The sequence below is a fragment of the Gossypium raimondii genome, chromosome 12, assembly GCF_025698545.1.
Source record: "Gossypium raimondii isolate GPD5lz chromosome 12, ASM2569854v1, whole genome shotgun sequence".
NCBI classification, from domain to species: Eukaryota; Viridiplantae; Streptophyta; class Magnoliopsida; order Malvales; family Malvaceae; genus Gossypium; species Gossypium raimondii.
This window is the reverse complement of record NC_068576.1, coordinates 38,460,231-38,476,288: the sequence shown is the minus strand read 5'-3', so window position 1 is coordinate 38,476,288 and position 16,058 is coordinate 38,460,231. Positions and strand designations below refer to the sequence as shown.

At 32.0% G+C, this 16,058-nt stretch overlaps 2 protein-coding genes across 13 annotated transcripts; one reads left to right on the top strand and one right to left on the bottom strand.

The window, feature by feature from the left end:
* Positions 1-7,168: 7,168 nt before the first annotated feature.
* Positions 7,169-8,441, top strand: LOC105763996 (uncharacterized). Its single transcript, XM_012582420.2, has 2 exons — positions 7,169-8,085; positions 8,169-8,441. The coding sequence occupies exons 1-2, from the start codon at positions 7,377-7,379 to the stop codon at positions 8,252-8,254; spliced, it is 795 nt and encodes a 264-aa protein (XP_012437874.1). The 5' UTR covers positions 7,169-7,376; the 3' UTR covers positions 8,255-8,441.
* Positions 8,442-9,656: 1,215 nt separating this feature from the next.
* On the bottom strand, positions 9,657-14,318 carry LOC105763995 (pectin acetylesterase 3). Of its 12 annotated transcripts, none has more exons than XM_012582419.2 (12): positions 13,779-14,318; positions 13,616-13,698; positions 13,400-13,529; positions 13,252-13,325; positions 13,000-13,086; positions 12,788-12,912; positions 12,649-12,709; positions 12,452-12,505; positions 12,270-12,347; positions 10,314-10,419; positions 10,080-10,133; positions 9,657-9,911 (listed from the first exon to the last, which is right to left on the bottom strand). In XM_012582419.2, exons 1-11 carry the CDS (start codon positions 13,957-13,959, stop codon positions 10,102-10,104), a joined length of 1,011 nt encoding a protein of 336 aa, XP_012437873.1. In that variant the 5' UTR covers positions 13,960-14,318; the 3' UTR covers positions 9,657-9,911; positions 10,080-10,101. The 12 variants fall into 12 exon arrangements, with proteins under 12 accessions (XP_012437873.1, XP_052481067.1, XP_052481066.1 ...); XM_052625107.1 differs by lacking the exon at positions 12,270-12,347 and adding an exon at positions 10,673-10,750; XM_052625106.1 differs by lacking the exons at positions 10,080-10,133; positions 10,314-10,419 and adding exons at positions 11,680-11,733; positions 11,914-12,019 and having other exon boundaries at positions 13,779-14,317.
* Positions 14,319-16,058: the final 1,740 nt, after the last annotated feature.

Below are 16,058 nucleotides of genomic sequence, written 5' to 3'. Positions count from 1 at the left end.
TTTTATTAAAATATTAAAATATTTTTAGAAATCCCAAAATCAGTTTATTCTGTCAAAATAATTTTAAAAAACTAAAACACAAATTTAGAGTCGTACTCAATCGAATTCAACCAAACTCAACTCACCCGTTTATAAGAATATGGGTTGAAATCGGACCTGGTCATGGTGGACTACAGTTGTGCTCTAAGGTCTTGTTTGGAAAATCAACAATTGGGGGTCTATAGATTTGTCGTTTTGATGAGAAAAGCGTACACCTGGCTTTTAAAACGCGGTTACATACATCAGCTTTCAATACTTTAAATCAAAACACAACCTCGTGTGCCATATGCTTCCAAACACACCCTAACCAAAATTCCTCACAAAACAATAATTAAGCTTATTCCAATTACCCAAATTACCCCTTCTGTTGTTACTTGTTATAAACTCTTGGGTAAACTACACTTGGGGTCACTAAACTAGTAGTAACTTTACATTTTGGTCATTCAACTTCAAAATGTTACAAAATAGTCACTAAACCATTTTAAAGCTTTCATTTAAGGCACTGAACTATTCAAAAGTTTTTATTTACGTCGTTGGGTTATTAAAGGCTTTTTTTAAAGTCCAGCTAGCGAGCTTCAAACAACGATTCAACAATCGGTACCTATTAATGAGTAGAAGAACCTTAGATTCAAGTCAATTCAGAAATCAATGTCAAAGATCAGAGAAGAAAGTTGTTTGAATTTTAGTTCGCCGATTTGTGACATTCAAAGTTGTTTCATAAAAATAAAAAACTAAATTGTATAAAAAAAGGGAATTAGAGCTTTCGATTTGTGCAAACGATGCAAACAAAGAAGACCATACAACAATGATTTGAACAACCCAATGACTAGACCTGATCATGGACCAAGTTGGGTTGGGTTTGGGCCGGGCCAATGTAAAATTTTATGCCCATTTTCTAGGCCCGACCCGCTCGAATTAATTTTTTATATAAAAACAAATTTAAAAAATATAATACATCAAATACATTAAAATAATTGTTTCTCAACAAATTGAAAATACATTTAAAAAAACTCTTTATACTTAAATAACACTAAAATAGTTGCAACTTAACAAGCAAATGTCTCTAACATAGTAGGAAAATTAATAATAAAACAAGAGTTATACAATATTCAAACAAGAACAATAAAATAGTAGTAATATAATAGTAAAATGACATCAAAACAATATCAAAATAGCAGTGAAATTTTTTTTAGCCAAATTCGGAGCAGGCCTGAACCAAAAAATCTTACGTAAGGTCCTTATTTTTTGCCCAAACCCTCCCACTTTTCGAGAGAGTCTTCGGGCCTAGGCGGGTGGCCTAGCCATGATCAGGTTTACCAGTGATAAAAATGAAAACTTCCAAATAGTTCAATAATTATTTTATAAATTTTTTAAGGTTAAGTTACTAAAATGTTAACTTACTAATAGTTTAATAACATTAAGTGAAATTTACCCCAAACTCAGCCAATTCTTTTTGTATTCTTAGAGGGTAATTTCGGTATTTGAATTTGTAGTGGACTGGTGACTTTTACAATGTAGATAAAGTTTGGATTAAACCAATATTATTATTTACCTATATATATATATATATATATATATATATTAATCTATAGTAAATTTATAATTTAAAAAAGTGACCTACACGGAAATCACACGGTTAATCAAGTGTCAACATCCATTCAAGATTAAATCATTAATCAACAAAGTAAAAAGAATGTAATTTGATATCACAAAGTTTAAAATTGACTTTTTTAAATTATTTATGGCTCAAATTGGGACATTCCCACATTGGATAACATTTACAAATCATTTTTTATTTTTGCATAATATAAAAAAAAATTGTTTATGTGTCATTTGAATGGTGTTTGAGAGCTTGGGTTACACGTTTGGATGAACCTTGAATATATATACATAATTTTATGATAGTGTCAAAGTTTATGTTGTGAAGATGTTTTTCGATGTTTAAGTTAGAACATGTAATGAAAGTAAGAGAAATTTGAGGAGGAAGGTTAGCAAAGTAACGATAAGGGTTAAAAATAGTTAGTACTGTACCAGCAGACATATTCTTTTTTCGATTGAAAGTTGTATGTATCAGTATTGGTTTGTTTTAGTATATCGTTTTAAATTTATAGATATCTTTAAGAAATATTTAAGATATGTATACAAAAAATACTTATCAATTATATAAATCTATAATATATATAAAACACGAGTTTAGAAAATTTTGAATTGATAAGAATACCCTTTATTTTCTAACATATTACTAAATTAACTTTAAAAATAATTATAATTTAATTTAAAATTATTAGTTAAAAAGTTGTACTAATTTTAAAATAGAGTTATTACTTGGATAAAACTCTATGAATGACATATAGAAAAAAACCGTGATAATTATAATTATAATTATAATTATAATTTAATTTATAATTATTAATTAAAATTTTGACGTAAAAATATTGTGTTAATTTTATTTTTTAGAAATGTGTTTACTTAGGTAAAATAGAATTATTACTTGAATAAAACTCTAAGCATCTTAATTATCACTTGATTAATATTAGAATTATATACCAATTAAAATTTAAGTTTAGCTTTATAAATAGCATTCGGTAATTAAAAATTTAAGATTAGCTTAACTAATATTATCACTGATTCCTACTCTATTACGCAAAATCGTTGAATAGCCTTTCAGTAGAGGGGGTGCTAAATGGCTATTCCAGCCTCTTTCCCAAATGATATCCTTTTCTTCCTCCTAAAATACCCTTTTTTTAGGCCTTCAAATCAAATAAACATAAAACAAAACTTGAAATCATTCAACACAACAACAAAGTAAAATTGCGAAAATAAAGAGAGAAAGAAAGTAACGAGAATGATCCTATAATTCAAGCCATTTGAGAACCGTTACAAAGAAAATTGCATGATGATTGCACTGGTTTGGGGTATTTTTCTTCTTAGTGATAAAAAAAAAAGCATGGGTTTTTGAGCTTTGATACTTGATTTGGGGCTTTTAACTTACGAAAGGAGGAAAAGAGAGAAGAGAGAATCACATATTAGATAATTGTGGTTGTTGAAGCAGTGGAAGACGACGTAATGTGGGTGGAAGCTTCAAAATATTTTTGTAGATTTATAGTGTTACGCATAGATTTAGAGAAAACTAACAAGAGAATCGAAAATAGGGGTTGATATAATCCAAATTTGAAATTTCGAGCAAGAAAGGAAGACGGATGATGGCTACCCGCGATGGTTGATACGGTGGTGAACGGTAATTTCTGGAAAACATGATGAAGATTTTTCTACACTAAAATGTGGAGGGAGGGGGGACTTGAGAGAGAGGAGAGGTAAAATAATTTATTAACTTATACAAATTAAATAATTTATAATTTAAAAATTTTGTAGATATGTTATTATTTAAAAAAAATCATAATAAACCAATAATAAATTAATATTAGTAAAATGATATTTTAATTATTTGTTTACATATAATATCTTAAATATCTTAAAATAATATTTTAATGCTAATAATATTATACTTAATAAATTAAAACAATAATAAATTTAATTTGTAAATAAATTAATATTTGTAACAATGGTAAAATAGTCTTTTTCAAATCTATTCCATATCATGATTCTAATCAACCAAACAAGGTAAGCCTTATTACGTCTCTATTTCATTCCTAGCGCATAGCTATTACATTCCTACTCTATTCCATTCTAACGAACCAAACGTATCGTAAGTTTATACTATGTGAAGCAATCACTCTTAAATTTGTTTATTTTTTTTATCTATCTGTTATTTGTTTGGTACGGGTGAAAAATATTTTGTGAATTTGTTTTGAAAAGAAAGTCAAAGTTTAACGATTGTTTTTAATCACTATTATTTAATATGTTTATTAATTTAATTTAAATACCTTTCCTATTTATTATGAACTATTATTATAATTGCTGCATGTTGTTTTACCTTTTCTTTTCAACTTAACATTATAGTTTACCTTATATAGTTCCAGAATGTGTATATTATTTAAAATTAAGAGAAATTATCATTATCAATAATAAGTAACAATTAAAGATACATTATTTAAAAACTAATTAAAATTAAATGCATAAATTTACATGCAACCCATATAACATTAAAACTCATTTAGCCCTATTCAATATTTAAACTTATATATATTTACTACCATTATATAAACTTTATTATTAAATTTCTAAACATAAATAACTTAAAATATTTTTTAATATTTATGTTATAGTATTGTATATTTAATTTAATAAGATATAATTTATATGATATATAATATAAAAAATGTCATATTATAAAATTGAAAACATGTTGAACTCTAGTTTCAATATTCAAAGTTCGAGCCTGACACACATTTTAAACAAACCTAAATTTTTTCAGAAATATATTTTAAATTTTGAGTATAAATAACTTACCCTTGAACAAGTTTAGTTCCAACCAGAATGGCCAAAATTGGGTGAAAAAAACTATTGCAATCGATACAAGCCAAAATTTTCACGGCCACAAAAAAGAGAGTTTGATGTTCCATTTTACCACTAAAATGGTACTATTAGAGCTAGTGCGGAATTGACTACCTTTGCTTATTAATTGGTTGGAACAGATATCCTTAGTTTGACTATTTGCACCACCAGCCCTCTGACTTGTGTCATGTATTATTATTGTTGGAGTTAGTAGCTATTTATTTAACATGTCTTATATGCCATTTAAAAATAATTTTACATTAGTTTAATGAATTTTAATTTTTTAAATAATTTTTAAGGTGTTTGAATTTGGCAACAAATTTATTTTGGTAGAAATAAAATTTAGTACCAGATTAAAATTTCAAAAGGATTAGGCTCCATTAGTCACCTTGTGCATTGCGTGTTGAATGTTCTCTTCCAACAAACTTCTCAGGTACGACGGAAGATCAATAAGGATGATCAAATCACCAATTCCACCCCCTGCCTCCTTAGCGATGGAATCAACAACCTTATTAATGTCCCTTAAAATGCACTGGAATTTCACTTTCCAATCATTAAAACTCCAGTCTTGAATCATTCTAACTTCACCAATCTTGCTAATCGTTGCTAATCCATTTCGTTGAGTATTAATTAAAAAAGCATTATCACTTTCTAATTCCACTTATTTGAAGCCTTGCATCCTTCTATCATTACCGGTGCCTCACCCTGAAATATGTCAGTCATACCTATCTCCATTTCCAAAACCCACCAACCAGCCTCCATTTGGTCCTCTTATCACTCCACCGATTGACACCCTTATTCCATTCATTAACACCGAACCATCCACATTAACTTTGACCCATCCATTAGTTGGAAACTGCCACCTTCTCCTCGCCATGGACGTACATGCCATTGCTCAGTAAGACCCTTGACTTTCAGAGACTTTGGCAACAAAAAAATTCATATTGTGACTTGAACTTTTGTTTGATCTAAGTAAATATTTGAACTTAATAATTGCTTCTACATTGGGGTCTAAATTGTTTCTATATCAGGGTCTAAACTTGACAATTGTTCCCATATTGAGACATGAACTTTAGTCTCGAATAAGAAAAAGTTTAAGCTCCAATGTGGAAACAACACCCAAGTTCAAGATTAACTTGAAAAAGGAATTCAAACCCCAATATTAAAATAGTAGCCAAATTCAAGTCCAAAAAATTATTTAACCCATTTTTAAAGGAATATATTTTCTTTTATCAATTATAAACTAAAACTAAGCAGTTGGTGAGTGTTTGCTACTGTTTTGTTGAACAATCCAGAAATGAAACAAAAGTGAAATAATAATTGGGACTGATAGTAATACCATATGAGAGAGGGACCATTTTATGTTGTACTATTTTGCCATTAATGAAGGCTTTTTCTTTTTCGTACATTTTCGATATTTCATTTTCACGTCTTTCATTTATACTATAAATCAGTGAGCTAGAGCTTGCGAGTTATTATATTTTATGTATTTTGAGTTTGAATTTCGGGAATAATTAAAAATATTACAAGAGTTTTACTTACATTTAGGGTTTTAATTTGATTTAATTTTGAATTTAGTTAAAATTTAATGTGATGATTAGATAATTAAAAGTCTTAATGGAAACCGTAAATTTCATAAATGGATTGAGGTTTTTCATGTGTCTTTAAATTGTATTCGCTTGTATTATACTCATATATATCTTTAAACTATGATCCCATGTTTTAAATCTGCCACGAACTTTAAATCGTTATGATATTATTCTCAAAATATCAGTATTTTATTAATCAAGCCCTTTCGATAATCTAAGTATCAACTAGGGCATTAGATAGTAATTAAGATTCGTAGGAGCATGAATCAAATTTTAAACATATTTATACATATGAATTTAATATATTTTTTTTAGAAAATGCTCTTTAAAATTTTAATGGAATTTAATAAAAAGAAACACTCAAATTCAAGTTCATATTTTCTTAGTACATTGTAGGGATGAAGAAGAAAATTTGAGAGATGAAAAACCGATTTGAAATGAAGTATGTGGACAATATATATAAAGAACATTTTATTTTTCATTATGTAAAAAGAAACTGGTTTTGAAACTGGCCAACGTTGTTTGATTCCTTCGTAATGGCTGGTGAGTCGCGACTCGTGTGACAGAGCAACTGGTCGAAATCGAACACACTTAGCAGCAGCCAAGGAACTTGTCTAAAGCCACGTGTTCTAAACTCAGTGGTGTGGGACACTCCCCCTCTACGTCATCTGCCCTAATGTTGCCGCGTGTACATCTTAATCATTTTTAATCAAAAGAAAGTCATTGAGTGAGCATAATATATTCATTTTAGGGTAAATTGCACTCAATGTCACTAAACTATTAGTATACATACATTTTAGTCTCTCAACTTTAGAAACTTACAAAATAATCACTGAACTATTTGAAAGTTTTTATTCAAGTCATTAGGATGTTAAGTGTTTTTCTTAAAGTACAACTAGCGAGCTCTAAATGAAATTTTTTGAATAATTCAGTGACTAATTTGTAATATTTTAAAGTTTAGTGACTAAAATATAAATTTAAAAATAATTTAATGAGTTTGGTACAATTTAGCAACAAAATTCAAAGTCATTTGCAAGTATAAATTGTGTGGCGGAAGAAGAGGGGATTTGAATTTCACCCTTTTTATTATCTTATCATGAAAAAACAAACAAATTGATTCACAGAAAAGCCTTTAAATCATCATAACTTAGTGGGATCCGTGCTTTTATTATGTATTCTCTCTTTCTCTGTCTAAGCAATACTCACTTTTAGTTCATACCCAAAAACGCTTTACCTTCTTTTCATTTCCTTTAGTTTCTTCTTCTTCGTTTGTAGAATTCCAGTAAAAAAAAAATGGCATCAGATGAAAGCATGACGGTTGTTTCATCTATCCATGATGATGAATATGATGATATTGATGTTGGGTTTCATCCACATAATTTATCCAGGCTTTCTATGTGTAATAGTTCCATGTATACTAATGAAGACGACGACGACGACGATGATATGGGGATGTATATGTCAAGGTTATCGATCGAAAGCTTCGATGCAGACGTTGACGAGGAGTTCACCGTTAAGGAACTTTCATCGGATTCCGACGGCGAACCTAGTTGTTACTCTCTTCCCGCCACCCCGCCTCGTCGGAGGAGTAGACCCAGGGCGGCGGTGGTCAAGGATTACGCTAGTGAAAGCGAAGCTCAGAGACTGAGGGGGCGGCGGAGCAAGGATTTGAGGAAGAGGAGAGTTATAAAGGGAAGATGGGTTGATAAAGAAATGGGTTGTAAACATGAAGGGAAGAACAAAAGTGGGTCGTACTACAATTACAGCCATAGCAATTACAGTGGGAGTTTTAGTGGTGAAAGTGAAGGGGGTGTAGTGGTGATTACGAGACCTAAAGGTGGAAAACGATCGTTGTGTATGGATATGGAGGAAGTGAAGGCATGTAGGGACTTAGGGTTGGAATTAGAGATGCCTGGTCGTGTTTCATTATCAGGTTCCGCCATTGATAATACTAGTAGTGGTGGTAATTCCCCCATTGCTAATTGGTGTATCTCTAGCCCTGGTTAGTGTTGTCTTTTTTATTGTTAATGTAAAAAGCGTTAGTATGTTGAGTTTATTTGATGGGATATGGGTTTGGTTTTGCAGGTGATGATCCTAGAGATGTCAAGGCTCGGTTGAAAGTTTGGGCACAAGCAGTGGCTCTTGCATCCACTTCCAGGCATTGTAGCTGACACTTCACTACAAATTTTGGTTCCAAGTTTTGTGCTTTTTTGGTGGAATGTATGTGGTATATGGTTCTTGGCAGGTTTGTTCTGAAACATTTGTATCGAGCTAGTATTTTGTTGATTTTACTTTAAAATGGTATAAATTAATTTTTGCTGGTTAAATCAAAGATTAAATTGATGTTTTATTTTTTAATTTCATCCATTTATATTATTAAAAATTAATTTAATTGACAAAATAATTAATTAGTGACACGTGGAAGTGGATGAAATTTTTAATTAAAAAATAAATTTGTTATTTGATCTTAAGCACTCTAATTAATTTGTTGAATTATATTTTGGGGTTTGGCATTAGAGAGATGCATGTACCCATTTTTTTATTACTTTGTGTATTGGGTTTAGGGCTTGTAAATATAACAGGATGGGCTTAAATTGCACTTTGTGAAAGCAGTAATTTTCCCAGTTTCACGTATTCTTTGCTGATCTGTTTTATGTTTTCAATGTTTTGAGATTATTTTTTATTTTTGTATTTGTTTTTACAATTCATAAAAGATGGTTTTTTTTCAAGGTTTAAAATTGTCACCTTTCCTGAAAGTGCAGTTTGCATTTGAAATTTGATTGAATATGTTGTAACGAAACAAATTCAAATTGCCCCCTCAATTCACAAATGTTCCAAAATGATGATTTGTTTATATATTCCAAGAGCAATAAAACAAGGCCTGGGTCATATGTTCATCATTAGGTTAAGAAAGAACCATAATTTCAATGGCATATGCCAAGAATATGATCAATGCACAAACATGATTGAGTATAGCCATTCAAAGGCATCAACAATGGCAACCACAGGATAGCTTAAAGAGAAATGCAGTGGCCACCAAAACAAAGTGCTTTGTATGAATGATTTTGAAATGTTATAAGGCAAAAGATCCAACATATCTAGCTGGACGTTGACTTGAAAGTTATAAACTTATTGGCCATTGTTCAAACTCAAAAAGGATAAAAATACCATAGAGACCCCTACACTAATAAACCTATTGCATTTTACCCCCTTAACTAAAAAAATGAGCAAATTAACCATTTTATGTTAGATTAAAGAACAAGCTGATTCTCTTTGTTAAAAAATTCATCTATTTCTACAGTTAAGAATTGACGTGATCGACAAAATAACCATAAACTTACATGCGACGTGCCATGTGTACCTCATTCTGACATACAAAGATCAATTTTTAACAATAGAAACAAGTTGTTCTTTATTCTAATGTACAAGAACAAATTTGCCCATTTTTGTGAGGGAATAAAATGTAATCCAACTCCTAGTACAAAGGCCTCTATGGTACTTTTACCACTCAAAACCAATGATTCATTTGGAGCCACAAAAAAACACATTATATATATTTTTTGCTCATTGGAATGCTCAAATATCAAATGTCTATGGAGGCATTTATTCCTTATTATCAAATCATATGAATGTTACAGTTTCCACAAATTCTCAATTACGGAAAAGAATAATTATGGAAGCCATAGAGGCCTCAACAATGAGTCAATGAAAATTTCCCACTCACTTGAGGATAACATCGTGACAAGTTTTGTCGCAAGAGTATGGACAGTCGATAGCTTTAACGGCTGTTCGGTCAAAGAACCAATCTCCGACCGACACTGCAATTCCCTGCATGGATAACGGAATCAAAGTAAAGTGATATAAAATCAGAGCCTCGCATGCACAGAGCCTTAGCAAGTATTTTGATCATAAAGTTTGATATTAAGTAGTGCTATGGAGTTTTATGTTCAACCCACCGCATTAATGATTCTATGCTCGAATATAGATGGGATGTACCTTGTTTCCAATACGAGGAGAATCATTCTCGTACCAAGTATCTTTTCTCTCTGACTGGCAGTGAGCGAAACAAGAATTTATGAATAAACCATTTTGATTGGACTCAGAGAATATTTTTACGGCATCGAGCATTTGGTTCCTAAAGTCTGTTTTGATGTTAGAAAGAAGAGAAAAAGAGAGGTTGAAGGCAAAACTTGAAACATAACATAAATGGAAACAAAACTCGAAAATGACCTTGAAAAAACTGAATCTGCGATGAGTTGCAATGAGAACGATCCGTTTTGCACGCACGCCACAAGCCATGCGGATCAGCCAGTGATGGAATTAAACTCTGGTCAACCTGAAAAAATAGAAACCAGAGATTTAAGCAAAGTTATTCAGCGTTCAAGAGATCATCTAAGTCTTGAGACAAATCTCTTCGAGTTTATATATAGTATAGCATTGTTTCAGTTCAAAAACTCGCTGTCATAGATAAAACAAAGCGGAATAGGACCTAACACAAAAAGTTTAGCACTAAGAACTCTCATCAGGTAAAAACAAAAGAAATGAAAATGCGAAAAGAAGAAATAGAAAGTAGCAAAAAGAGTGATTACCTGCCAAGCATCATAGGCTGCATTGAGAAGAAACATAGGGGTCTTGACATTTGAAACCAAGTTTTGAGGGAAGAAACACTGCAAATGAAATATAGAGTTAGGAGATTTCTTAATTAGTTTGATTTACTTTCTAAATGTAATCTACTACATGAATGCCGATCAAGAAAGCAGAAATGTTTTACCGAAGTTGGATCCTTTTGGCTGGTACAAGTACTTGGCAGATTCTTTTGTACACCCTAAAATACCATAGCAATGAAAATAGATTTCATGAGAACGATAGTTGATTACTCATAAAAGATTCTACTGCACTAAACCTTACGCTCGACTCATTACTCGAGTTTTGAACAACGATACCCTACAAGAGGTGCAAAAGTAGTACCTGCAAAGTAACCACACCTTCATACATATCCCTTAAGGTATGGCCACCAGCAACATCTGTTCTGCATAAGTAACGAAAACAATGATTTTAAGACTACATTTCAGTAATCGAAGAGAAACTAATGTAGCTAGTTCATTACGCGTCAAGGAACAGTCCAGCATCACTTAGACATTTCACTTTGGTAGTTTCCAGAAACAAATTCTTAAATTCATCGCAATGAAGAATAGAAGCTAGACCCCCAGCTGAACATCCAGAAAGAAGTGCCTGAAACAACAACAAATATATACATATATAAACCATACTAGACATCCAAAACTGAAAACCGAAAATAACTCACTAGAGATGCAAAACCTGATTAGCATTTTGCATTCCTTTGGCCATTAATTCTTCCATGGCAGCTAACCAGATCCTTTGTCCTCTAAAATAAAGCTTGTTAGCCTGAAAAGTAAAATCATTGAATACCATGAATGTGTCACCAATGTTTGACAGTAAAAATCAATCACCATTTACATATTTAGAATTGGGTTTTCAATAATCACCATAAAGTTTGATATTAAGTAGTGCTATGGAGTTTTATGTTCAACCCACCGCATTAATGATTCTATGCTCGAATATAGATGGGATGTACCTTGTTTCCAATACGAGGAGAATCATTCTCGTACCAAGTATCTTTTCTCTCTGACTGGCAGTGAGCGAAACAAGAATTTATGAATAAACCATTTTGATTGGACTCAGAGAATATTTTTACGGCATCGAGCATTTGGTTCCTAAAGTCTGTTTTGATGTTAGAAAGAAGAGAAAAAGAGAGGTTGAAGGCAAAACTTGAAACATAACATAAATGGAAACAAAACTCGAAAATGACCTTGAAAAAACTGAATCTGCGATGAGTTGCAATGAGAACGATCCGTTTTGCACGCACGCCACAAGCCATGCGGATCAGCCAGTGATGGAATTAAACTCTGGTCAACCTGAAAAAATAGAAACCAGAGATTTAAGCAAAGTTATTCAGCGTTCAAGAGATCATCTAAGTCTTGAGACAAATCTCTTGAGTTTATATATAGTATAGCATTGTTTCAGTTCAAAACTCGCTGTCATAGATAAAACAAAGCGAATAGGACCTAACACAAAAAGTTTAGCACTAAGAACTCTCATCAGGTAAAAACAAAAGAAATGAAAATGCGAAAAGAAGAAATAGAAAGTAGCAAAAAGAGTGATTACCTGCCAAGCATCATAGGCTGCATTGAGAAGAAACATAGGGGTCTTGACATTTGAAACCAAGTTTTGAGGGAAGAAACACTGCAAATGAAATATAGAGTTAGGAGATTTCTTAATTAGTTTGATTTACTTTCTAAATGTAATCTACTACATGAATGCCGATCAAGAAAGCAGAAATGTTTTACCGAAGTTGGATCCTTTTGGCTGGTACAAGTACTTGGCAGATTCTTTTGTACACCCTAAAATACCATAGCAATGAAAATAGATTTCATGAGAACGATAGTTGATTACTCATAAAAGATTCTACTGCACGAAACCTTACGTTCGACTCATTACTCGAGTTTTGAACAACGATACCCTACAAGAGGTGCAAAAGTAGTACCTGCAAAGTAACCACACCTTCATACATATCCCTTAAGGTATGGCCACCAGCAACATCTGTTCTGCATAAGTAACGAAAACAATGATTTTAAGACTACATTTCAGTAATCGAAGAGAAACTAATGTAGCTAGTTCATTACGCGTCAAGGAACAGTCCAGCATCACTTAGACATTTCACTTTGGTAGTTTCCAGAAACAAATTCTTAAATTCATCGCAATGAAGAATAGAAGCTAGACCCCCAGCTGAACATCCAGAAAGAAGTGCCTGAAACAACAACAAATATATACATATATAAACCATACTAGACATCCAAAACTGAAAACCGAAAATAACTCACTAGAGATGCAAAACCTGATTAGCATTTTGCATTCCTTTGGCCATTAATTCTTCCATGGCAGCTAACCAGATCCTTTGTCCTCTAAAATAAAGCTTGTTAGCCTGAAAAGTAAAATCATTGAATACCATGAATGTGTCACCAATGTTTGACAGTAAAAATCAATCACCATTTACATATTTAGAATTGGGTTTTCAATAATCAAATTAAACAATTCACTATAAATCGAACTTAGCCATTAATATAGTAAAACAGTGCTGTTTGCTAACCTCATTTTGGCCCTCACCAGCAAAAGATGCCCCATCACAGTAACGTACCCTAACTCTATTCCAATTGTAGAAATCTAAAAGATTCAAAAGACCCCATTAAGCTTTTTATGAAGAAATGCTACTGCATATATATATAATTATTACCAACCAGGATTTTCTTCAGCTTTGTTGCTCAAAATTCCAGTGAAATTTATGGACTTCTCCATAAATTTCGATGAACCACGCCTTGTAGTTTTGCGGAATACACAACTTCGAATGGTATTACACCATCCACCTCCCTAAAAACACACACAAAGAGATCATCAAATGACAAATAGTTAATAGCGAACCAATACCAATCAAATCTTCTTTTCAAAACCCAAACCTCTAAATGGATAACCCAACTGTTTGCACCTGACCCGAACCCACGATGAAGATGATAACCAGGAAGAGTTCCATCCAAACAAACTGTGACACAAAATACATCAAAAAAAAAAAAACCCAACAGGAATCAAGAATCTGATATGTTTCTTTTTTCAGGGAATTACCAGCTCCTTTAGAAGCAGCTCCTTGAATGAGAGTGAGAGGAACTATAAGAGTGGTGGTACTACCAGGAGACACTGTAACTTCTTCATCTAAATACGAAAGGAAACTCTCAGATCGGCTCAAATCAATCCCAGAAACACTCCATAAACCCAAAACCCATAATAAAACAAGCTTCATTATCATATTTTTTTGTTTCTCTATTGTCTTTTCAACTCTGGGTAAAGCTTAGTTTCAAAAGGTTATCAAGAGATATATGAAAACACCGTGAGTGCAATAATGGGTAAAGAAAATCTAGGCTATGATTTGATTTTCCTAATTATGGAATTTAACAGAAATGAAGGCAACTTTCCATAGTTTACACCACTTGTTTGGTCACGGCCATAATTATCCCTTTCTTTGGGCATGGAGCAGCCCCCCACTCAGTTCTCAATAGTACTCATAACATGCCTTTCTTTATCATTATCTTCCCTAACTACCACAGTTTTCTTGAATGATCCTACTTGAATCACTCCCCACTTTTTTTCTTTGATTGTTGAACACGTTTGGTCTCTTGTTGAATTGAAAATCAAGTTGGATCGAATCTGTGAATAAGAACAAAAATATTGCCATTAAACTCAACCGATGTTGATTAAGACTTAAGAGTTGCAACAACTTTTAGGTTAAATTCCGTTATTAGTCCTTGTATTATGCATAAGTTGTAGGTTTAATATTTATATTTTTAATTTGGGTAAACTACACCTATTGTCACTAAAACTATTAGTTAATTTACGTTTTGGTCACTTAACTTCAAAAATTACAAAATAATCACTTAACTATTATACAAAAGTTTTCATTTAAATCATTAGGCTGTTAAAATCATTGTTGTATGGCCATTTTCGTTCGATTCACTTGCACCAATCGAAAGCTCTTCTTCCACTTCACTTTTATAGCTCACAGTTTTTTTTTCATGAAACAACTCGAAACATGACGAATATGCGAACCAAAATCCAAACAACCTTTTTTTTTTATCTCTGGCATTGATCACCAAATCAACTTGGATATAGGATATGTTCTACTCGTTGATGGGTATTGATCCACTGTATCAATCATCACTTGGACCTTGCTAGCCGAACTTTAAAAAAAAAAAACTTAATGGTCCAGTGACTTAAATACAAACTTTTGGATAGTTCAGCGACTTAAATGAAAATTTTCAAATAATTCAATGACCATTTTGTAACTTTTTGAAGTTGAGTGACCAAAGCATATACTTACCAATAATTTAGTGACCTTGGGTGTATTTTACTTTTTTAATATAGTAAATTTTAATTGTGTACTTTTGAATGTTATCATTTAAGTACTTACCCAAATGGTAGCAATTGAATTCATTAGGTTAAATTCTGCAATTTTGTTTTGTATTATCGTAAATCATTAATTTACATGTTTTCAATTTGATCATTTTAGTCCCTATACTCTTTTTAATTTTGAAATTTCAATCCTAACTTAGATGACAGTCACAAATCAATTAAGCGGCCTTTTTTATTAGTATTATCTAAAATAGCAAGCTAACATAGTATTATACATATAATATTATGTTTGTCACATTAGATTTTGGAAATCGTATAACACAACTTAATGAATTTAACGGCTACCACTTAATTAGGACTGAAAATTCAAATTTCAAAAAGTATTAGGACTAAAAATAATCAAATTAAAATATAGGGACTAAATCCATAACTTATGCATAATACAAGGACTAATAGTAAAATTTAGCCCAACTTTTACAACTTTCATTTTCATGTCCACGCAAATCTTTTTGGGGTTTGAATAGGAAGGAAGAGAGATAAACGAAATATTTTGGGATTGCGGGTAATTTACCAATAAAAGCCATTTTTTTCAAAATTTACCGAAATGGGCCGATTTTTTGATTATTTACCGGAATGGGCCATTTTTCGCGAAATCGCGTCCACGTCAGCGCGATGTTAAGGTACGTGTCAGGACATCGCGTCCACGTCAGCGTGATTTGCTTACGTGGACACAAATCGCGCCTACGAGGACGCGATTTGCTGACGTGGATGAACAGTTTATGTTTTTAAGCTTGGAAAACTTTGAAAGGCCATAACTTTTCGCTCGGTTGTCCGATTGAGACGATTTTTTTTATTTCAAATAAATTTTCGAGATCTACGTGCTGACAAACAGCCAAAGGCGGTTTGCCGTAGTTTTCGTCAAAAAAGATCTTTTTTTGCCCCTAAATTTTGATTTTTTCGGTTTAAAATTGAATTTTGAAACATTCAAATCATTATTTT